This window comes from Plasmodium relictum (assembly GCF_900005765.1).
Source record: "Plasmodium relictum strain SGS1 genome assembly, chromosome: 8".
Taxonomy (NCBI): domain Eukaryota; phylum Apicomplexa; class Aconoidasida; order Haemosporida; family Plasmodiidae; genus Plasmodium; species Plasmodium relictum.
Window position 1 is genome coordinate 824363 of NC_041686.1, and position 22939 is coordinate 847301.

Consider the following 22939-nt stretch of genomic DNA (forward strand, 5'->3'; position numbering starts at 1 on the left):
TATATATATTATTTTTTGTTTTTAATAGGAATATGCTTCATTTGAATAAAATACTATTTTTCTTTTTATCATTTCTTTTATTAAGATACCATTATATTCTAAATTAATATTTCTTATTTTTTTGTTAGATTTTGTTAAAACTTTAATATTTTTTTTTTTCTTTTAATTCATGTTATATTTTTTAATGATTTTATATACTTCAATGACATATCTATAAAGCACCGTCATTCTTTATATATATGTATATATATTATCTTTGTTAATCATTCTACATCTATGTAGATTTTATTGTTTCTTTCTTTTCTTCCTTTTTTTTTTGAAAATGTAAGTAATTTTATAATTTTCTTTTTTTTGTTAGTATAGTATTAATAATGACGAAAAGCGAGGAAAAAAAATGGATAGAACAATTACGAATGAACCCACCAAAATTATTAGATGAAAATGATTTAAGATTGGTATGTCAGAGAGTAAAAGAAATATTAGTTGAAGAAAATAATGTTCAAGCGATAAATCCACCTGTTATTATATGTGGAGACATACATGGTCAATTTTTTGATTTATTAGAGTTATTTGATGTTGGTGGAGATATAATGAATAACGATTATATATTTTTGGGAGATTATGTAGATAGAGGTTATAATAGTGTAGAAACGTTTGAATATTTATTATTATTAAAATTATTATTTCCTAAAAATATAACTTTGTTAAGAGGAAATCATGAGAGTAGGCAAATTACAACTGTATATGGATTTTATGATGAATGTTTTAAAAAGTATGGAAATGCAAATGCATGGAAATACTGTACAGATATATTTGACTATTTAACATTAGCAGCTCTTGTTGACAATCAAATTTTTTGTGTGCATGGCGGCTTATCTCCTGAGATAAAATTAATTGACCAGTTAAGACTAATAAATAGAGTACAAGAAATACCACATGAAGGGGCTTTCGGAGATATAATGTGGTCAGATCCTGATGAAGTAGATGATTGGGTAGCTAATCCAAGAGGTGCAGGTTGGTTATTTGGACCTAAAGTTACAAAAAAATTTAATTATATTAACAACCTTGAACTAATAGCTAGAGCTCATCAGCTAGCTATGGAAGGATATAGATATATGTTTGATGATTCTACAATTATTACCGTATGGTCAGCTCCAAATTATTGTTATCGCTGTGGAAATGTTGCAGCAATAATGAGAATTGATGAAAATATGAATAGGCAAATGTTAATATTTAAAGATACACCTGATTCGAGAAATTCTATCAAAAATAAAGCTACAATTCCTTATTTTTTATAAAAAAAAAAAATATATAAGTAATTTTCAAATTTGTTTTATTCATTTTTTTTTTTTTATGTTTTTAAATGTGTATTTTCTTTTAAAAAGAAATTTAACATTATTTTAAACCTAATAAGTTTCATTATGTATCTTTTTTTTTTTTTTATTTAATTTATATTTCTTTTAATTTTTTTATACTTTTCTTAAATTTAGTATGTTTGATTCTTAAATAAATTTAATTTTTACTTATTAAACTTTGATATTACATAATCATTATTAAAGTAGATTTATTTTATCTAAGAATACTTAAATTGGAATCAAAAGAAAATAAAAATTTAATATATATAAAAAATAATATAGTTAAAAATAGTTCTTAGCACACCATAATTAAATTATATGAATAATACACAATTTTTTTATAGCATAGTTTTTTTTTTTCATTTTTTTTAAACATTTATCTCAAGACAATAATTAAAAAAAAAAAATTTTTTTGATACAAAGAATATTATAAATATAAGTTATTTTATATATATGTATTTATTTTATTTTTTTTTTTTAAATAGGAAAAATAAATTTTGAAAAAAAACAAATTTTTTATAACGTTTAGGGTATATTTATATTTTTAAATGTAGATATATGCTTTTACATGAAAATAATGAAAAATTTATTGTAAAAAAATAAAAAATGTTTTTATACAAATTTTTTTTAGTAAGTATACTCATTAGTGTGATTTATGCTAAAATTTTTATGAATAGTTTTACTAATAATTTATTAAAAAATGTTCCTGTAGTAGGTAATAAAAATGAAAATATACAAAGAACTGTGTATTCAAAAAAAAAAAAGGTAAAACAATATTATGCAAAGGAAAAAAATAGAATATTAAAAAAAAAGAAAAAAAAATTTTCATTAAATTATTCTAAATGCTCAGAAAAATATTGTTTTTTAAACTCATCAAAATTTAATGAAATAAAAGAAAACATAAAAGTTTTATTCAATATAGATTATGCAGAAAATAATATTATTTTTTCTTACATAAAATCATTCAAGAGAACACCACCTATCACAAAATTTTATTTAATTACTACTTTTTTGTTAAGTGTTTTAATACATATAAACAAAAATGTTTATAAATTAATTTTATTTGATTTCAATAAAATATTTAAAAAGTGCGAAGTATGGAGACTATTTTCACCATATTTGTATATAGGTAATTTGTATTTACAATACATATTAATGTTCAATTATTTAAATATTTATATGTCAGCTGTAGAGATAGCTCACTATAAAAAACCGGAAGATTTTTTGATTTTCCTTACCTTTGGTTATTTATCAAATATAATATTTGCTATAATAGGAAGTATGTATAATGAAAACATAATCAATATGAAAAAAAATGTTCACAAAATAATAAGTTTAATAATCAAACAAAACAACAAAGAAAAAATAGAAATAAAAAAAGAGCATTATAATCATTTGGGTTATGTATTTTCAACTTATATACTTTATTATTGGAGTAGGATAAATGAAGGCTCCTTAATAAATTGTTTTGAACTATTTTTAATTAAAGCAGAATATGTACCATTTTTTTTTATTATACAGAATATATTGTTATATAACGAATTTTCTTTTTATGAAGTTGCATCAATTTTATCTAGTTATACTTTTTTTACTTACGAAAAATACCTAAAACTAGAATTTTTAAGATATATTTTTCTCAAATTCCTTAAATGTATACGTGTTTATAATATATATGATAAATATAAAGAAGAATACGAATAATAAAAAAAATATAATTAACATATAATAGGTAAAAAAGTTGATTTAAAATAAACATATGTTATATATATAATTCGTTTTAAAATAATTTTATATTTATTTTCTTTTAATTATTTATTTATTTATGTATTTTATGATTTTGTAATATTAATTTCACTTATCTAATTTTGCAAGAAGCGTTATGATATTTTTTTTAACATTTACTTACTGTTGATATTACAATAATATATTTCTTTATTTAGTTCTGTTTTTTTTTTTTTTTTTATTTCACTATGCTATTTTTTTTACTTCATTATTATATTTCATTTTAATATGCCATTTGTTTAGTTTATTATTTAGAAGAAAAAAAGAAGAAAATAAATATATAATAAATATTAAAAAATATGAAGTTCAAAATTATGCTAAATTATCAATATTTGTCCCTAAGACTAAAAAGAAGTATATTAAAATTTTCGGTTAGACATAAAGGTAGTATTAATGTACCAAAATTAAATACAATGAAAAATATGACAATTTATGATATTAGAAAAAATGTAGAATTATGTAAAAAAAAAAATATAAAGATAAAAAGTATATGGAATGATTTTCTATATATAGTAATATTAAAATTATGTAATAATGAAATAAATGATTTCGTTGATTTGATGATTATATTAAAAGTATTAAGTAAATATATTAGCTTAGATAAAAGAGTACTAAATTTTATATGTGAAAAATTAGAACATAATATTTATAAATTAACTATAAGGGATTTAAGTTTGTTAATTCTAATTTTAAGGAAACATAATTTTGATAACACTTATTTTATCAGTTTAATTAGTAAATCTATATTAATGAAAATGAATAAAAACATATCATATAAAGATTTGGCATTAATAACTTTTAGCTTGTCTAGAAATGTATGTGCAACAGAACAAATTTATACTAAAGAAATTTTCAATTTAACTGTTTTAAAACTTAATAACGATTTAAATAACATAAATTTTCATTCATTATCATTATTTTTTTATTCATATAGTTTATATTTTGTAAATAATTTTGATTATTTTAATTCTTTTTTTTACATGATTAAAAATTTTATAAAAATGTTAAAAAAAAATATAAATTATTTGAATTCTACTGATATAATGTTTACTTTTATTTCGGCTTTACATATTTATAATTCATATGAAGATAATTCAAAAAATTTAGAGAATTCAAAATATAATGCTTTTGATTTACTCAATAATAAATATCCATTATTAAATAAAAACTTAAATAAATTAACTAAAAAAAATTCACGAGAACTTCTGGAGGATAATTTGAATAATGAATGCAGACATCAATTAAAAAATAATTTGAGAAACAATACAAAAATTGATTCAGAAAATAATGGTGAGTTAATTTCAAAAAAAGATTCTAATAGTTATTTACAGGATGTATCAGAAACAAATACACTTCCGAATTCAACAATAAAGTTAAAAGAATTTGATAAAAAAAATAAAGAATTTTTAGAGAATTTTATAGTAGATATAAAAACTGAAATTGTAGAAAAATTAAAATGTTTCAAAATTCAAGAAGTAATAAATATTTTATTTGTATCACTAAATAGAAATTTTATAATTAATAACAAATACTTTAATTTTCTTAATAAATATAGAATAAAAATTGAAGATTACATTAATATTTATATAAAAACAGGTAAATGTGATGAGGAAGCAAATTATAATTATATTCTAAAAATTGAAAAGACATATGAAGACGAAAGGTTTATTAATATATTAGTAGATGAAATTATATATAGAAATGATTGTTTAAGCTTAAAACATATTATTTTATTACTTTATTTATTAAGAAAATCTAATTTTATATTTGTACAATTTGAAAAAATAATACTAAAAAGGTTAATATGCATAGAAAAAGAATTAAATAAAAATGAAATAATGTTCCTATATCAATATATATTTTTGAGAACTTGTTTATTTAGTGAATTAAAAAAATATTCCTTAAAAATTCATGAAAAGGATAAAAATTTTTATATACACGATTCAAAGAAAAGTTTTATAAATAATGATCCTAGCAATGATAATGATTTTTGCAATAACAAAAATGATACAGAAAATGATATGTATATGCATGACGACATTTTTTATTTAGAGAAAAAAAGAAACAGAGATAAAAATAAAATATATTTATATGACAACTTTATTTTTAGATATTATGCACGAGCAGTGAATAATAAAAAGGATTTTCAGGATCAGATAAATATGAAATATTTTATTGATTTAAAAAAAAATGTAAAAAAAGAAAAAGGAGATGAAATATTATTAAAAAATAGAAAATTAATAAACAATGAAAAAAATGATGAATTAATTTTATGTAAAACAAAAAATTACAACAAAATTAATGACTTAGATTCTTGTAAAAAAATTTTGAAAAATGATAATTATGAATATATATACGAAATTAGTTGTTTTAATTTATATTTAGATATATATAAAATTTTATGCTTAAAATTATTAAGCCCTTTACGAAATGAAAAATTATCAAGTTCATACATTATAGATATATTATGTATTTATGAAAAATTAAATATAAGGGATTATAGAATTATAAGATATTTGTATAATTTAAAAAAGGAAATTATATATTTAGATAATAACTACTTATTAAAAATTATTAATGTGATTGTAAATTTTAATTTATATAACATGCTAATATACCTAAATATAGACAAAGTTATTAAGTTTATGAATTTCAACTCATTAGATGAATGTATAGAAGTTTTGAAATTAGTAAGTATGGCCATTTCTTTTAAAGGAGGTTTTTATAAGTTTCGTTCTTTAAGTATAGAAAATATAATAAATTATATTTTAAAAAATTTGAATAAATTAAAAAATTTTGATGAATTAGAAAAAATTCAAATAACTAATGCATATAATAATTTACCAATTAAATTCTATAAATTATTTAAAAATGTAAATTTCTTGAATTCTTTAAAAGAATCACGAGATAATGATAAATTTGAAGAAAAAGATAACATTATATTATCCGAAGGAAACATTAAAAGTTTACATATTTATAACGTAGATGATATCAATTTAAATAAAATGAAAAATTCATATTTTATAAAACAAAATATGAATCATTATTCATATGCATATGAATATAGAAATGTAAGCGATGAAATATATAAAGATTTTTTACTAATGTATAAGAATATAGAAATATATAAAAACATAAATATATGCAATTTTGTATTCCCTTTAGCTCTTAATTTATTAACATTAAATGATAACAATATATGTTATGATTTATATAACTCATATAAAAATGATTATAAGAAAAGTAATAAAGTAGTAGAATTGAATAAAAAGAATTTTCTGATTGTTGATATTTTATATAACTATGATTTTTTTTATTCTTTGAATGAAACAAAGGAAAACAAATTAAAAGAAAAAAATATTTATATATCATACTACAGTAGTCATAAAAACAAATATAATAAAAAAATCGTAAATTTTAAAAAATATACTATATTGAGATTAATTAAAAAAGGAGGATACAACTACATCTGCATCGATGCCAAAACCTATATAAAAAATAAAAAAAAAAGCAGGGAAAATGATATAAATAAACAGTATATAAATAATTTAATATTAAACTTATTGAAAAGAAAAAAGGATAGTAGGTATATAAAAGAGGAGAAACAAATTAAAGCTACAAAAAATCATAAAATATTATGTTTTCATTTGAAAAACAAAACAAATAAAATATTAAACATTAAACATTATAAATGCAAAATTAGAAATTTTTTTTACGAAAAGAATAAGAAAAATTGGAAAAAATATATTATGGAAAAGAATTTATCAGCTAGTGGTAAAAGAGAAAAAATTAAAGAAAAAACCAAACCTACTTCAAATCATTTGACAAAGTTAAGAAGTATGTTTCAATTGACATAAATTCTTTTTTTTTCCAAGTTTGGAATTTTTTCACACATTTTTTTTTTTATTAATAGAAAATTATTGGCAAGTCTTTAAAAACTAACTTTAAGTTTATTAATTAAAAAAAAATACATTCATATATGATCCTTTTAAGATTGTATAAATAGAGGATGTTTTAAAGTTTTAGATTAGTTTTTGTAAACTTATTTATCTTACAGAATTAGTTATTTTTAAAAAAAAAATTATGATTTCAAACATTTTAATTTGTTATTAAAAAATTATAAATTCGAAGATATAAAAATATTAAACAAGGGTTCCTAAAAAAAGAGAAAAATATATTTATATGGACAAATCCTTTTAATTGGCATAATTAAATTTTTATTTGAAAGTTAACTAGTATATTTTATAAAATATATTTTATATATTATAATTTTAAATAATACTGTCTTTCCTAATTACAACTGTATAAATTTTAATTTTATAAAAATTAACAAAAAATTAAAAAACAATTTTTATATATAACATAAATATTAAAGGGCATATCTTTTATAATGCTGGAATTTTCCTTTTTTTTTTTTAATTTTGTTTTATTATTATGAAAAAACGGATAATATTCAAGTATATATATAATTAAGATTATAAAAAAAAAAAAGAAAATTTTAATTTTTTATATTTTTAATAGATTTTTTTTAATTTTGCAAAGATATTATTTATATATGAACAAAAAAAAATATAAATATAAATAATATCCATTTTAAGGATATATAACCCTTTCTTTAAATAACTTATCATTGAAATGGCTTCGTATATTTTATAATTTTTACTTTTTATTAAGCTATTGTTATCTAATTTTTTTGAAATACTTGAATTTTTTAAATATAAAAGTGTTTTTAAGACTTTATAATCAGCAATAAGCTGCTTTGTTTCATCTTTTTTATCTACTTTTAAATTATCTAAAAATGAATGAAACTTCTCAAAGAATTCAATATACCGCTTTTTAAGCTTTTTAGATGACAAAATATAAGTTTTGTTTTTTATGCAAACCTTTTTTACTATTTCTTTTTTTTTTTTTAAAATTCTATTGACCTTTTCTTCGCTGAACACGCAGTTCTTTTTTTTTTTGATTAAGTTTGATTCTTTTTCAAAATTATAATTTGGGAGAAAATTATAAATGTCTTTATAAATATATTTATGTAAATTGCGATTTAAATATTTTAAATATTCTTTTCTGTTGCAAATGTGTGTGAAATTGCTTCTATCTTCTAACTTGTTACATAAAAATTTTTTTTTAAAAATTTTTACACTTTTTTTTTTATTCATACAATTTATCTTATTGATAATTCTACAATATATTTTATTAAAAATAAAATTACTTTCAAAAGAATGTAATAATAAAATGTTTTTTTGAAAAAATTCATTATAATTAGGTTCATTTATTATATTGAAATAATTTTTTTTATATCTATTATAATTTTTATTCATATTTATAATAGTTTTTCTCAACTTTTTAAATATCATTCTGATTTTCCGTTTTCTTTTTATATGTTTCTCTTTAATAATACTAAATTTCAAATAATAATCTTTTTTAATAATATTAAAATATGTATAATCGATTAATTCATTCTTCTCATTTACTGTTATTTTTTTTTTTTTCACTCTTTTATTACTTGTTCCATTTTTATGTAAGTTATTTAATATTATGAAAATGAGGAAATTGTGTTTAGCTAAAAATAATTCATTCATTAAGTTAATGCATAAATTTTCTAGCATTTTAAATAAAAAATATATATATTTTTTGATTATTTAAAATATAATTTGATAGAATGCATATATTTTTATATAATAATTTATTTTTATAAAGTTTCTTGAAAAGTTATTTTTGATTTTTTATTAACCAAACAGAAAGTAAAAAAAAATATATATATATATATGTTTGTATCTTAATTTTGATAATTCAATTTTTTTGAAAAGTCATTTTTTCCTTTTTTTTATAATTTATTAAAAATTTTATAATGATGAATTCTTAAATGCATGAACATTAATGTTACTGTGTAGAAATCATCACAGTTAATAATAAAAAAAAAAAAAAATTATGTAACACAGAAAATCTTAAAGAAAAAAAAAGAGATTTTTTTTTATTTTTAGCATATATTTTTTATACAAATTATATTCATTATCTTTATTTAAAAAATGATTACTTATTCAGAATATCTAGATGTGTATGTTAGAGATTTTAACATTTATATGCAAAAAATAAAAAATTCAATTTTTTTTATTAAAAGTTTGAACTAAAAAAAAAAAAAATAGAAAAAAAAAATTTAGAGATAGAATAAATATATACATATATATTAATACTCTTATTTTTTTAAAAAATATTTCAGATCAAGAAGATTACAAAAACACTAAAGAATATATTTTAGAAGCTGAAAAATGTGTATATATTTTTTTTAATGGAAATGAAAATTTCTTCTTTTTATATGTTCATATATATTTTTTGCTTTTTCTTTTCTTTTTTTTTTTTAATATAATTATTTTTATTAATCTTAATATTTTGAAATACACTTTTTAGAACTTTTAATTTTTTTTCTTTTTATTTTTCATATTTTATTTAATCAGATAAAACAAATACTAATTGAACTAAATAGTTTACCTAAAGGATCACATAAAATTTTTGAAGATGTATAACTATTTATAAATGAAATTATTCCTTCTTTAAAAAAAATATTATATTCTTTTTTTTACTTCATAGATACATAAATATAATTTGGAATTAAAGAAATATAAAAATATTTTAGAAAAAATGAGTGACTCTGATGAAATTGTATTACATAAAAAAAAAAAAAAAAAAAGATAGAAAAAGACTTAATATATTTTTTTTTTTTTTTAGAGTGACAACATACATAATGAAATTACAAAAAAATATATTGAAGGATCAAAATTTCTAATAGATTCGGAAAAGTATAAAAAAAAAATTTAATAAAGAAATAAAAAGTGTTTTTATTTAAAATGTAAATAAAAAAATATAATTTTATTTTTAGGAGGGCTCAAGATGTCGAAGACATGGGTTAATTATATATATATTTTTTTTTTTTTTTTTATTTTCAATAAAAATCGTTTTGAAAATTTACAGGATATACAATAATGAACGAATTGAATTCACAAAGAAGTGCAATTTTAAGAACAAAGCATTATGTAATATTAAAATTTTGCATTATTTAAATTATAAAGAAATTATATATTGAATTATTAATATTTTTTGTTATATTTATTTTTTTTCTTTTTAATAGACCGATGAAACTAGACAAGAACAAAATAGAGTAAAAAGAATACTGATAAGTATTTATAAAAATAGGTTGCTATATAAATGCTTATTGATACTAATAATAATATTATTGGTAATAGCAAACATAGGAGTTATAATTTATAAGGTTAAATAATTAAAATGTATAAAACCTTATATAAAATATTGTTTGTTCTTCTTTTTCTAATATATAATTAAAAAAATTTTTATGATATACAAACTGTTATTTGTGTTTAGATATTAATTTATATATAACTATACATATGTACATGCATGTATTTTTAATTTTTTAAATAAAATTTTGTTGAAAAGTGTTTCAATTTAAAAAATTTTTTTTTTTTGTTCACAAAATTATTTAACATATATTAATTATATTGAATTATAATTCCTCAGCTTTTTTAATGTCTTCTTTTTTTGCATTTTCTACATTTTTTAAATATTCCTCATTTACTTCTTTTTCAATTTCACCATCTATGTATTCTTCGTCATCTATGTATTCTTCATCATCTTCATATTCTTCTTCATCTCCATATTCTTCTTCCCTATATTCTCCATCTTCGTCACTTTCTCTTTTGTCTTTTCTTTGTTTATTTTCATATTCTTCATTTTTATTTTCTATTAAAAGGTCTTTTTCTTCTTTATTAGTTCCCTCTTCATTATTATTGTCATTTGTTACTTTTAATCCTGTTGTATTTTCTCTCTCTACACTTTCAAGCTTTTCATTTTTTTTTTTTTCTAGATGTTTCTTTTTTTTTTTTTCTTCTTCTTTTAAAAATTCTTGAATACTTTGATGATATCTATAGTTGAACATTTATATATAATATATTAGCATTTCTAATGCTTATGAATGTTAATATGTTTAATATTAATGTATATATATTTTTTTTTAATTACTTTTCTTTCATGTCCCACCAAACATGCATATTTGGATTTTTTTCTTTTGATAACAATAATCTATTCCAAATTTTTTTTTTTTCTTTCTTTAATGTGACAACAACTTTGCCAACAGATGCGAAATTATATTTTGTTTCCTTAAAAAAAATATATATATATATAGTTGTTACATTTTTTAATATATATATATATAAATATAATTTTAATTTTTACTGATTCAATTATATTATGAAGGAGAGTTAAATTAACAATGTATTTTTTTGTTATTGAATTAGAATCATTACTAAGAGCTGAAAAAGAAAAATGATTTTTGTTAGAAATTATTTCTTCATCTTTAACTTTTAGAGCACCTATATAAAAAAAAAATAAATAAATAACATAAAAGATATATATATATATATAAATTAATTTAAATATAATTTTTATAGTTAAGAAAAAAAAGAAATAAAAAATAATTAAATAACCTGGTGAACTCCACCTATGAGAAAATTTGATATTTAAAAAAATATTTTCTGGTGATTGTGCCCATTGAAAAGATGCATTTACACTATTAAGAAAAAAAAAAAATAGAAATAAAGAATAATTTTAAATATAAAATTCAAATAAAATTTACATTATTTTTATTTGATTTAAGTATTTACGTGTCTATTTTTTTATTGGAATAAGAAACAGTTACTAATTGATCTAATTTATGTTTCAATGCATTAATCGTTGCTTTAATATCATTGCTGTAATCTTTTTCTTCAAGAAAAAAATAAAATAAAATAAATAAATTAAATCAAAATTTATTTTTATATACTGGATATATAAATATATAGATTTTATATATGCTTATTTAATTGAATAATACAATAATTCATTTTTACTTTTATGCAATGTATTTTTGTAGTTATTTAACTACGTTTTTTTTTTATATATTTATAAATATATTGTATAAATATGTTTATATTCTATTTTTGTTATTTATTTTATTTTCATTTTTTTAGCATATTAAAACCTTGTTTTATTGATTCATTAATTAAATATTCTGTTACATTAAACCAACATTTTTCTATTCCATCAATTATATCTCTTAGAAATAGTAAAAAATAAAAAATAAAATAAATAAAAATTCCTAATTTAAAATTTACATATATAAATATATATATATTTTATTTATTATTTTATTTTTTTCTAAAAAAAATGGTCTGTTTACTCTTTAGTTACAATATAATTTTTATGTGATTTTAAAAAAGATGATGCCATCTGTTCATTTTGATAATTTAATTTCGAAAAGACAGAATTGAACAAAATGAATATATAAATAACAAAGAAACTAAAAAAAAACATTTTTTTCAAATAAAGAAAAAAAATTATAATAATAATAAATATATAAAAAGATATGAAAAAATAATACAGAAAAATAAAAAAAAAACAATTAGTTTATCCTTAAAAACTATAAATATTTTTAAGTGTAGCAACAAGTTTTTAAATTTTTTTATTATTCTTTCTTTTTAAATATATATATAAATATATATTTTAAGAAAAATATAAATGCATTGAAACATATTTTGTTTTTCATTATTTTAACATTGAAAATGAAAAACGTTTCCAAAAAAAAATTGTATCCATCAATTTTATTATTTTTTTATTTCCTTTTTGCACATAAAAATTTATTTAAAATAAATACATAAAAAAAATACACATTAAATTTAAAAAAAAAAAGGTAAATTAAATGGATAAATAAATATTTTTATAGATCAGTAAAATTATTTAAAATAAAGATAAAAAAAAAAAAAAAATTAAGATTTCTTTTGATTTTTTGATTATTTGATTTTTTTTTTTTTTTATAAATTTATTATGAGAAAAACTTTTTCAATTAAGTTAAAATTTTTTTAGTTTAAAATGATATTATAGAGATGATATTAAAAAAATTAAAAAAAATTTAGGTGGATTTATTTTTTATTTTTGTAAAATACTTGAAGATTCTTATTTATCTATTTATTTTGATAAATAGTTTTTAAGTAATTTTTTAAAAATTAATAATTTAAAAGATTATATATATTTCAAAATTTTATAAATACTAAAATTACGTATATTTGTTGAATGAAATATAAATGTTGTAAAAAAAAAGATTCAAGGAATGTTCAATCCAATAAAAGGGAAAACTACCGTTTGAGGTGTGATCTTTTTTAAACTTAATTTTTATAAATATATAACATATTTATAAAAATGAAAAGAATTTTTTTTAAAACAATTGATAATATTTCAGATGGATTGAAAAAAATGTAAAAAATCAATTTAAAAAAAAAAAGGTCATATTATAAAGAATAAAATCTATGTAGAAAAAAAGATCAAAAAAAAAGAAAATGGAATAATTCTAAATAAATGAAATTGTTATGTTGTATATAGTACAAAAGCTTCTATATATGTTTTAAGATATATCACATAATTTTATTGTTCAGATTCTTGAATTAAAAAAATTATTTAAAAAAAAAAAGAAAGAAAAAAAAAACTAAACTTTAAATTGTAATGTGTGTTTATTCATTAATTCTTTAGAAACAAAAAAAAAAAAAAAAAATAAAAGAATTCTAAAAATATATATATATATATAATTACATAAATATAAGGAGTGCTCATGCTTTTATTTTGATTTTAAGCAAAATTTGTGTAACATATTTTTTTACTCTACTAGATTTAAAAAAAAAAATTCAATAAATTAAACCCTTTTAGGAATATATTTAATGGAAAACTTAAGTTATTATTTTCCTTTTTTTTTTTTTTTATTTGTTTTTAGATAATTGTTATAATAATAAAATGAATTTTTCTTTTAAAAATTTTAAATATATAGAAGTTAAAAAAAAAGAAAATTCATAAAATTAAAACTTATAATAGCATAAAGTACATGAAGAAAAAAATTATATAAATAAATAATAATAAAAGATAAAAAAAAAAATGTTTCTTCAAAAAAAGAAGAAAATATATTATTTTTTAGTTACATTAGCACCAGTATATATATATTATAAAAGAAATAAGAAAAATGAGTTTGAAACTATAAAAAATAATAATGACATAGAAAAAATAAAAACATTAAATATTAATAATATTTTCTCTTATTTTCCATTATTTATTCTTAATATTTATGATAATTATATATATAATAATAAAACATTAAAAAGAATTTATTTCACGTATAAAAATTCTAATAGGAAATACTATCATATTAAAAATGTCATAGAAGAAAACGAGGCAAAAATTAAATATGATTTTGTGTATAATGAAAAAAATCTGTATAATAAGTTGTACTTTTATGAATTAGTTTTAGAAAAAAGCATAAAGTATGCTATTCTATCTCCACAGTTAAGTATATATATTCTTAAACAATTATCTGAATATTGTGTTAACTTAAATACGAGCTTGTATAATGAAAAGGAGTTCAAAAAAAAGAAAAATCATAATGATAAAAAGGAATGGAGCTTTATTAGAAGTATAAAGAATATTAAAATAAATCATTACGATGAAAGGAATAATAATCAAAAGAAGAATAAGAATATTCAGATGAAAGATAAAGAATTAAGTAAAAAATATAATATTTATGAAAAATATGATATACATAAATTTATTGAAGTTGATCTGGAAGAAAAAGATAGAAGAAACAATAGTGACCAAATTAGTTTAAATTTATTGTATCTACTTAATCAAGTATATGATAATGCGAATCGTATTTGTTTAAACACTAACACTAACATTTACATTAACTTTTATATGATTAATATATTAAAATATATATGTTATAAAAATTATAGAAATCTACTTTTGAATGATTTAAAGTTTGATGAATTAAGTAGAATATGCAGGAAAAGAAATTTCCTTGATTACATAAATTATTATTTAAATTTTTTTTTTAGTGATAAGAGTGATAAAATAAAAAAAGAAAGTGCGAATAAAAGTTTGTTTTATCATAATCCTAATGTAAAGTTAGAAAGCATTTATAACTTTTCTAATGATATTGATAAAGGAAATATAATTAAAAACAATGTAGATTATGACGAAGAAGAAAAAAAAAAAAATAATGAAAAATTGGATTTTAATAATAGTGTTATAAACACAAATAATTTAAAAGATGAATTAGAACGAAAAACAAAAAAACAAATATTTTTTTCGGAATTCTTCAATAATAAAAATAAAAGAAATAAAAAAAAGAATCAAGAAAATGAAATAAATGATAACGTAAATGAAAAAACAGATGATAGCAAAATGATAGATATAAATAAAAAAAATGAAAAATATATAAATGATAGTAGTGTTAATATAAATAATATTTTAGTAGAAAAAAAAAAAAAATTGTTAGAAGACAAAAATTTTATAAATGATGTAAAAATTTTAAATGATCTTTACATAGTTTTGTACTTAAGACTATTATTTGAGTGCTCTATCAAATTGTTAAGCATCAAAAAAAATTTATATTTATTAGATAAAAAAGAAAAATTTGAAAAGGAAAACAAAATAATTTACATGAACACATCTGATGTGATAAATGATTTAAAAGTAAACTTTTTGAAAAGATTTCGAAAAAAAGAAAAGGAAAATTTTATATTTTCGTATAATAAATTGAATGAATTTAGTGAAAATAAGAAATTTAAAAGAAAAGATATAATTATTTCATTTAATAATTTAATAAATAAAATTGATAATTTAAAAAAAAAAAATGGAAATGACTTAAGAAAAGAAGACGATTTAGAAATGAAAAATAAAGATTTTATTTTAATTAATTCAAAAAAAGATATACTGCAAAATGAAAGTAGTAGTAACAAGATAAATAATTCATTTTCTTTGTATATGAATAAATTAATGGGAAATGAATTATATTCTATTTTTTCAGATAGTAAAAAAAAACTTTTAAAATATATTTACGATATGAATACTTATATTGATATGAAAATATATAAAATAAAAAGAAATATAAATTACTATGTTTTTAATTTTGATGAAGTTCTAATAAACAAGTACTACAACTTAATTCACAAAAATAATGTAAATAAGATAAATACTCATTTAAATAAATCTAGAGAGAGAAGTATTGATTTAAAAAAGTTTAATGATATATATTTCTCTATGATAACTAATTTAAATAACATATTTGCATATGTTTATTTGATTGATGAAAAAAAGTGTGCTAATAAAATTTTGAATATATATAATACAAATATATTTTATAAATATAATTATTTAAATGAAAATCAAAATATTTTTTATAGAAATGATGTAAAAAAATATTTGGATTATTTTAATAATTTATTAAATTTTACTGATGAAAATAACAATTTTAAAAAAATTGGATTTTTTTACTGTAAAAATGATATTAACCTTTTGTTATTTTTATATAGTCAGAGAATAAAAAATTGTTTTTATATATTTAAATATATATATAATAAATATAATTTTAAAAAAAACTACTATTTTAATTTTTTGTTCTATAAGCTAAATTTTTTAATATTATCAAAAAGAGCTTATTTTAATTTTTTTGATTTTACTTATTTTGCTTATAATAATTTGTTTAATTGTTTTTCTTTTTTTTATTTCTTATTTTCATATTCATATTTGCTTTTTTTCTTAGTTTATCAAATGAAAACATTTTCTTCTATTAATTATTTTAATATATTTACACAATACTGTACGTATATGTATTTTTATAAACTTTATAATAACATTAAAAATATATATGATTGTCCTTGTTAAAAATAAAGCTAAATTAAATCATTAATAAAATGCATATACTAGTTAAAAACAAATGAAAAATAAAAAAAATAAAAATAAAAAATAATTAATTAAAATATGTAATATTATTAGGATTAAAAAAAATTTAAATTTTTGTATTGCACTGTGGACATACTTTAATTTTTTCTGTAGATTCTTTATCATCTGATAAAAAAAGAAAAAGAATATAATTGAAAAAATTTTAATTGTAATAATTATACATACAATTTTTTTTTTTTTTTACTTGTATTAAAAATATAGTATTCACATTCATGACATTTGAAATCAAAATACTTTTCTAACAAAAAAAAGAAAAAAAAAGTTATTGTAAATATATATATATATATATATATATATATATATATATATATATAATTTGATAGTAATATGAAAGTAGAATAATTTTTATTATATATTATATAAAAATATAAAAAACATTATAGTTAATTTTTACTTTTTTGGATTGATAAAATATCATTTGTTTTATTAGATGTATTTGTTTCTTTTATTTGTTCTTTCTGAAATATAGAATTATCAACTTCTGGGCATACAACAATTTTATAACCATATTTCAAAATATCTAGAACTGTTTTTTCGTTTTTATTTATTGGGAATTTCTCATTAATAATTTCATATTGATATTTAAATTTGATATATTCTATTTTCTGTATATAATAAATTAGTTTTATTCTTAATCTTTCATAAATTAAATCATTAGTTATTTTTAAATCCTCATCACTTTTATTCAGTTTTTTTAATTCAAAGTTAGTTATTTCACTGTTAGAAAAATTTATTCCTTTTCTTTTTTTTTCTATATCATCAAGTTTTAAATTGTTAACAAAGTTTTTAAAGTTTAAATCTGCTTGTTCAATAAAGTCATTTTTGAATTGCTCTATTGACTTGTTAAAATCTTTAGTATACTTATGTATGTAATCATCTATGCTCTTTTGCATTTTTAATTCTTCTTCTTCATTAAACTTTTTATTAGTTTCTTTATTTATGTTAGTTTGATCGTCATAATAAAAAAAATCTTGATCTTCTTCAATAAATTGAAATATAGAATCTTTAAAATTTTGTAATTCTTCGTATGTTTCTTTTAATTCTTTTAAATTTTCATCATCAGGAATATCTAAGTTTTCATCTATTTTTTCTTCAAGTGGAATATTTAATTTTTCTCGGAGTGAATCATTTCTTTTCATTTTTTCTATATTTATTTTTTTTTCAAAAATTTTTAATAAATCATCATCATAATTAAAATATAAATCATCTTTTAAATTTAATTCAACTTTCTTCATAGCATCAATTAGATTAAATTTTATTTTTTTTCTCTCACAAAAAAGGTTGTACCTTTCTATTTTTTTTCTTATAATATCATTTACACATTCTTCATATATTCTACCTTTTCATAAAAAAATAAATAAATAAAATGTATAAAATAATATTATTAAAGAACTTAGGATTAAAAAATAATGAGAATTTATTATTTAATAAATTTTAATTTTAATTTTTTTTACTTTTTATTCTTTGTATTGTTTCTAATGCATTTTGCTTAGTTTTGAAAAAATCTATTATGTTAATAATAGAAAAAATCTATAAATAACAATATTGTCAAAAAAATATAATAAAATAATTTTATAATTTTTTATAATATGTTATTTTTAATTAAATTTTATATTTTCTGAATATATTTACTTGTATATCTTCATCTTTTAAAAGAAAAAAATGCAAAGTTAAAAAATTTTCTGCAAACTTTTTTTCTTTTACTTTTTCACTTATTTCATTAAATATTGAACCTATCTATTATAAGATAAACAAAAAAAAAAAAATTTATAGGTTAGAAAAAAGACATAACATTAGAAAGTTATTAATTTGAAATTACTAGTTCTTTGTCTATTTCAAAATGTTTGATAAGGTAAGATAGGCTATTTATAATCTTAAAATTCACTCTTGAAAATATTGCATGTATTAAAAGCTTTTTTATAGATTCTTTTTCTAATTCTTTATTTTTTTTATTATTAGAAAGTTGTTTGATTTTCATTAAATCATTCATATTTAATATGACATCTTCAAAAAATCTCTACAAAAAAAAAAAAAATAAAATAAAATAATGATGTATACTATATCCTTGCTAAATGAAAAGTAACTTTAAATATATGTATATCTTTTCTTTTTTTTTTTTCTAACTTCATCTTTACTATTTTTTAAATATCTATAAAAAAATATACAATTTTTTAACTTATCAAAAAGAAAAAGAGTTTTATTTATTTTCCTAAAGGAGATAATGGTAAATTTTGTTTTTATATTTATTTTTTTTTGTTTTGATCGAGTTAATAATGATTTATTATTTTTAATATTATTAATAAAAAATTGTTTATTTTTTATAAGACAAATTGATTTTAATTTTTCAAATAGAATAAAATATAAAAGAATTATATTCAGATTTTTAAAATACATCTTAAACTTATTTACACAATTCTCAAAGTTTTACTAAAAAAACAAAAAAATAAAATAACTCTTTAAAGAATATTTAAAGTTTACTAATATTTCCAAAAAATACTTTAAAAAAATTGTAATTTAAAAAAAAAAAAAATTTTTTTTTCTTTTCCATTATTTTTTAATATAATCATTGTGCATCTAAATGTTTTATGTATTCGTTTTTATCAGTAAATTAAAATAATTCGGAAAAATATTTTATAAAAATAAATAAAAAAAACATAATTTAATTTAATTTAATTTTTTTTTTTTTTATTATGAATTTGGCATTTCTTTTTTTTTTTTTTTTGGGGGGGGTGATTTTTAGTCGTTAAATGTTTCTTTAGATATTTTTATTCATTTGTTTTCTCTTTTTTTGTATTACCTTGTTTTAAATTTAACTTTTTATCTTCTTATTTAAATGATGAATAGATTTTTATTAACCTTAACATTATTTTATTTCTTTTTAAATAGTAATTTTATATCAAATAAAAAAATTAAGATTTCTGTTTTTTCGTATGTTATCATAAATGGCAAAAATATAAAATTTCTCAAAGAGAAACAAAGAATATATTCTAAAAAAAAAATAATTAAATATCAAGATGGTAATTAAAAAATTAAGTATTAAAAAAAAAAGCATCTTCTTTCTTGTATTTGTTTATACGAATAATAAAATAATGATGAAACAATGCTTTTTTTTTTTCTTCAGTTGTTACACAAAAAGACATCTCAAAAATAAATACGCTTGTTTTAGCTTTGCTAGAATACAAGGTATAAATGAAATTTATTTAAATTTTTTTAAAAAATAGTAAATTAAAGAATTATATGTAATATATATATATATATATATTTTTTTTTTTTGAAGAAATTGCATAATAATTTAATTGTTCCTGAAAACTATGTCTTAAAATCAGAAGAGAATGAAAGTAAAAAAATATTTAAACAACATTAAAAATATTGAAAAAAGCATTTTTTGTTTCTTTTTTTTTTTTTTTTTTTTAGATTTAAAAAATTTTAAATTATGGAAAAAATTACAGGAAATTAAAAGTGAAAAAAGTGAAAATAAGAGAAAGTACATTTATTTTATTTTAAAGAAAATGAATTTCCCTTTAAATACAATTTTTAGTAATACTAAATATTATAATTTTTTTTTAACATAGAGAAAATCTAAAAATATATATATATATATTATTTTTAATACAATTTTATACAACTTAGCACAAGAAGAAATAGACAAATATACTACAGAGGATGAAGAAATTACGACTATATCCAAGTTGTCAGGTAGAGGAAAGAATACTAATAAGAATAAGATAAAATATATATAAATAAAAAATATATATATTATTTTACTTTATTTTGATATGTTCTTTTTCATTTTATTTTTATTAAGAGGAAGATAATATAAATTATGATATTAGTGAAAGACAGGAAGTTAGAAAAGAATTGTTTTCACCATTTTTTAAAAAGACAAAAGGTTATTTATTTCTTTTTTTTTATATATTTAAAGAATGAATAATTACAAGAGGATGACTATTTTTCTTATTATTAGATAAAAAAAGTGAAAATATAAAAGATTTTTTGGCTTTATATAAATTTATTCCAAAAATAAATGAGCAAGTATTTTATAAAAAAAAAGAAAAAATGGAATATAAGAATTTATTATTTTAAAAAAATTATCTTTTGATTAATTTAATATCAATAAATATATATATTAAATTTTTTTTTTTTTTTTTTTCACAACAGAATATGCTACCAAAATACTCCAATAAAAGTTTTCGAAAAAAAGGAATTCTTAAATATATTTTATATGACTTGAAAAAAGATGAGAAATTTAATTACCAATATAATTATTATCACGATAATATTTATAATAATATAAATGATGATGAATTAAACGATTATTTCAAGTTTTTTATGAAATTTAAAAAAACAAGCGAACATTATGATTTTTTTGTTAATAGAACAAGATCTTTCTTTAATGGTACTTTATCTTTTTTTTTTTTTTTTTCTATAGAATCATTTATAAATATACTTTATATTTTCATAATAATAATTAAGTTTTAATATATATGTATATATATATATTTATTTATTTTAATATTTAGAAGAAAATAAAAAAGAGAAAAAGTATTTATTATATACTCGTAGAGAAACAGAAGGGGGGCATTCATATGATTTTGATAAATGGTTTCTTAAATTTTGTCAATATATTTTTTATTTATTTTGTTTTATTTCATTTTGTTAATAATTTCTTAATTTTCATATAAATAATTTCTTGATAAAATTTATAGGTCTTTTTCAGATTTTATAGAAGCCTTAGTATTTTTTAATGTATAATTTTAAAATAACTTAAAAAAAAACAAAGGAAAAAGAAAAAATTAATAAAAACTTTACTTTTGTAGGATTTATATATTGATTTAAATAAAGAGAATTACGAAAAATTAAAAAAAGACGAAACTAAAAAATTAGATATCGTAGACTTCAACATAATATATCCTAATTTTGTTATTCCTAGTAAATAAAAAATGAAAATAAAAATATATTTATTAAATTTTTTTTTTTATGATTAATATTATTTTATCCATTATCTTCATAGGTGATGATATATGGCCTATTGAATGGCATGGTATGCCACTAGGTAAGTAAATAAAATAAAATATATATATATTAAATGAAAAATAAATAAAAAAATAAAAAATTATTTATATAATATTAAGGTATGTATATTGAACAAATAAGAATGGGAGATATAGACGCAAAATATCATTTTATAAGGAGAAAGATTTTAGATTATTTATTATTTGATTTTAAAACATCAGAATATGATAATAAATATATAAATTTTACTTGGAGAAAACTATATTTAGGAATTGCATGGTAGAACAATAATTTAAAAAAAAAAAAAAAGAAAAGAAAAAAATTATTAAAATTTTTTTTTTTATATAATATCAGGTTTATTCACACAAGGGGTCATCCAATAGTTATATCTCCTTTTGAAAAAATTCAATTTGATGTTTTTTCAATGGATTTTTGCAAACCTGAAGAAATTCAAGTTCGATTTAAAAAAAAATAAATTATAAAATAAATGATTAAATAAATATTAATAGTTCATAAACCTTTCTATAAGTTAAATTTATACAATTAAAAAAATTTTTCTTATAGGGACTTTTTTTGGGATATCTAATTATCCAAGCTCAAACTCATGAGAAAATATTTTGGTATATATATATATATATATATATATATATATATATATATATATATATATATTTTAATGCACTTTATATTTGTCTTTTTTTTTTTTTTTTTTAATAGGAATAATTATAGAGATAGATTTGATTTTTTAAAAAGTAATGCTATTAAGAATAAATATTATTAAAATTATTTTATTTTATTTTATTTTGTATTATTTATTCACTAATTTTTTAAATTATCTATTTTTTTACATTAGATTTAGAAATAAATATTAGGAGTGCCGATGAATTAATTTTTTAAATTCTTACATTTTATCTTTCAATATTTTTTTTTATTTTATTACTTATTTTTAAATGAATTAC

General features: G+C 16.8%; 9 protein-coding genes across 9 annotated transcripts; 6 read left to right on the plus strand and 3 right to left on the minus strand.

The window, feature by feature from the left end:
• Nucleotides 1-371: 371 nt before the first annotated feature.
• On the plus strand, nucleotides 372-1298 carry PPP6 (serine/threonine protein phosphatase 6, putative; the record flags this gene model as incomplete). Its single annotated transcript, XM_028676286.1, has 1 exon — nucleotides 372-1298. One exon carries the CDS (start codon nucleotides 372-374, stop codon nucleotides 1296-1298), a length of 927 nt encoding a protein of 308 aa, XP_028532791.1.
• Nucleotides 1299-1961: 663 nt separating this feature from the next.
• On the plus strand, nucleotides 1962-3056 carry Der1-2 (DER1-like protein, putative; the record flags this gene model as incomplete). The annotated part of the gene is made up of 1 exon (XM_028676287.1): nucleotides 1962-3056. One exon carries the CDS (start codon nucleotides 1962-1964, stop codon nucleotides 3054-3056), a length of 1095 nt encoding a protein of 364 aa, XP_028532792.1.
• A 380-nt stretch (nucleotides 3057-3436) lies between these two features.
• On the plus strand, nucleotides 3437-6994 carry PRELSG_0821400 (conserved Plasmodium protein, unknown function; the record flags this gene model as incomplete). The annotated part of the gene is made up of 1 exon (XM_028676288.1): nucleotides 3437-6994. One exon carries the CDS (start codon nucleotides 3437-3439, stop codon nucleotides 6992-6994), a length of 3558 nt encoding a protein of 1185 aa, XP_028532793.1.
• A 657-nt stretch (nucleotides 6995-7651) lies between these two features.
• On the minus strand, nucleotides 7652-8746 carry PRELSG_0821500 (conserved Plasmodium protein, unknown function; the record flags this gene model as incomplete). The annotated part of the gene is made up of 1 exon (XM_028676290.1): nucleotides 7652-8746. The coding sequence occupies one exon, from the start codon at nucleotides 8744-8746 to the stop codon at nucleotides 7652-7654; it is 1095 nt and encodes a 364-aa protein (XP_028532794.1).
• Nucleotides 8747-9166: 420 nt separating this feature from the next.
• PRELSG_0821600 (vesicle transport v-SNARE protein, putative) lies at nucleotides 9167-10413 on the plus strand (the record flags this gene model as incomplete). The annotated part of the gene is made up of 8 exons (XM_028676291.1): nucleotides 9167-9257; nucleotides 9358-9410; nucleotides 9593-9655; nucleotides 9726-9797; nucleotides 9864-9934; nucleotides 10015-10040; nucleotides 10107-10168; nucleotides 10264-10413. 8 exons carry the CDS (start codon nucleotides 9167-9169, stop codon nucleotides 10411-10413), a joined length of 588 nt encoding a protein of 195 aa, XP_028532795.1.
• A 243-nt stretch (nucleotides 10414-10656) lies between these two features.
• Nucleotides 10657-12500, minus strand: P23 (co-chaperone p23, putative; the record flags this gene model as incomplete). Its single annotated transcript, XM_028676292.1, has 7 exons — nucleotides 10657-11074; nucleotides 11172-11308; nucleotides 11385-11509; nucleotides 11636-11718; nucleotides 11813-11912; nucleotides 12169-12242; nucleotides 12367-12500. The coding sequence occupies 7 exons, from the start codon at nucleotides 12498-12500 to the stop codon at nucleotides 10657-10659; spliced, it is 1071 nt and encodes a 356-aa protein (XP_028532796.1).
• A 1605-nt stretch (nucleotides 12501-14105) lies between these two features.
• Nucleotides 14106-16889, plus strand: PRELSG_0821800 (conserved Plasmodium protein, unknown function; the record flags this gene model as incomplete). The annotated part of the gene is made up of 1 exon (XM_028676293.1): nucleotides 14106-16889. The coding sequence occupies one exon, from the start codon at nucleotides 14106-14108 to the stop codon at nucleotides 16887-16889; it is 2784 nt and encodes a 927-aa protein (XP_028532797.1).
• A 124-nt stretch (nucleotides 16890-17013) lies between these two features.
• Nucleotides 17014-19361, minus strand: PRELSG_0821900 (conserved Plasmodium protein, unknown function; the record flags this gene model as incomplete). The annotated part of the gene is made up of 7 exons (XM_028676294.1): nucleotides 17014-17072; nucleotides 17152-17205; nucleotides 17362-18306; nucleotides 18422-18497; nucleotides 18600-18704; nucleotides 18787-18984; nucleotides 19092-19361. 7 exons carry the CDS (start codon nucleotides 19359-19361, stop codon nucleotides 17014-17016), a joined length of 1707 nt encoding a protein of 568 aa, XP_028532798.1.
• A 442-nt stretch (nucleotides 19362-19803) lies between these two features.
• PRELSG_0822000 (conserved Plasmodium protein, unknown function) lies at nucleotides 19804-22877 on the plus strand (the record flags this gene model as incomplete). The annotated part of the gene is made up of 17 exons (XM_028676295.1): nucleotides 19804-19984; nucleotides 20089-20150; nucleotides 20245-20305; nucleotides 20382-20504; nucleotides 20598-20663; nucleotides 20773-20856; nucleotides 20932-20999; nucleotides 21126-21363; nucleotides 21488-21569; nucleotides 21674-21713; nucleotides 21785-21896; nucleotides 21979-22008; nucleotides 22100-22259; nucleotides 22335-22434; nucleotides 22545-22600; nucleotides 22698-22732; nucleotides 22834-22877. 17 exons carry the CDS (start codon nucleotides 19804-19806, stop codon nucleotides 22875-22877), a joined length of 1542 nt encoding a protein of 513 aa, XP_028532799.1.
• Nucleotides 22878-22939: the final 62 nt, after the last annotated feature.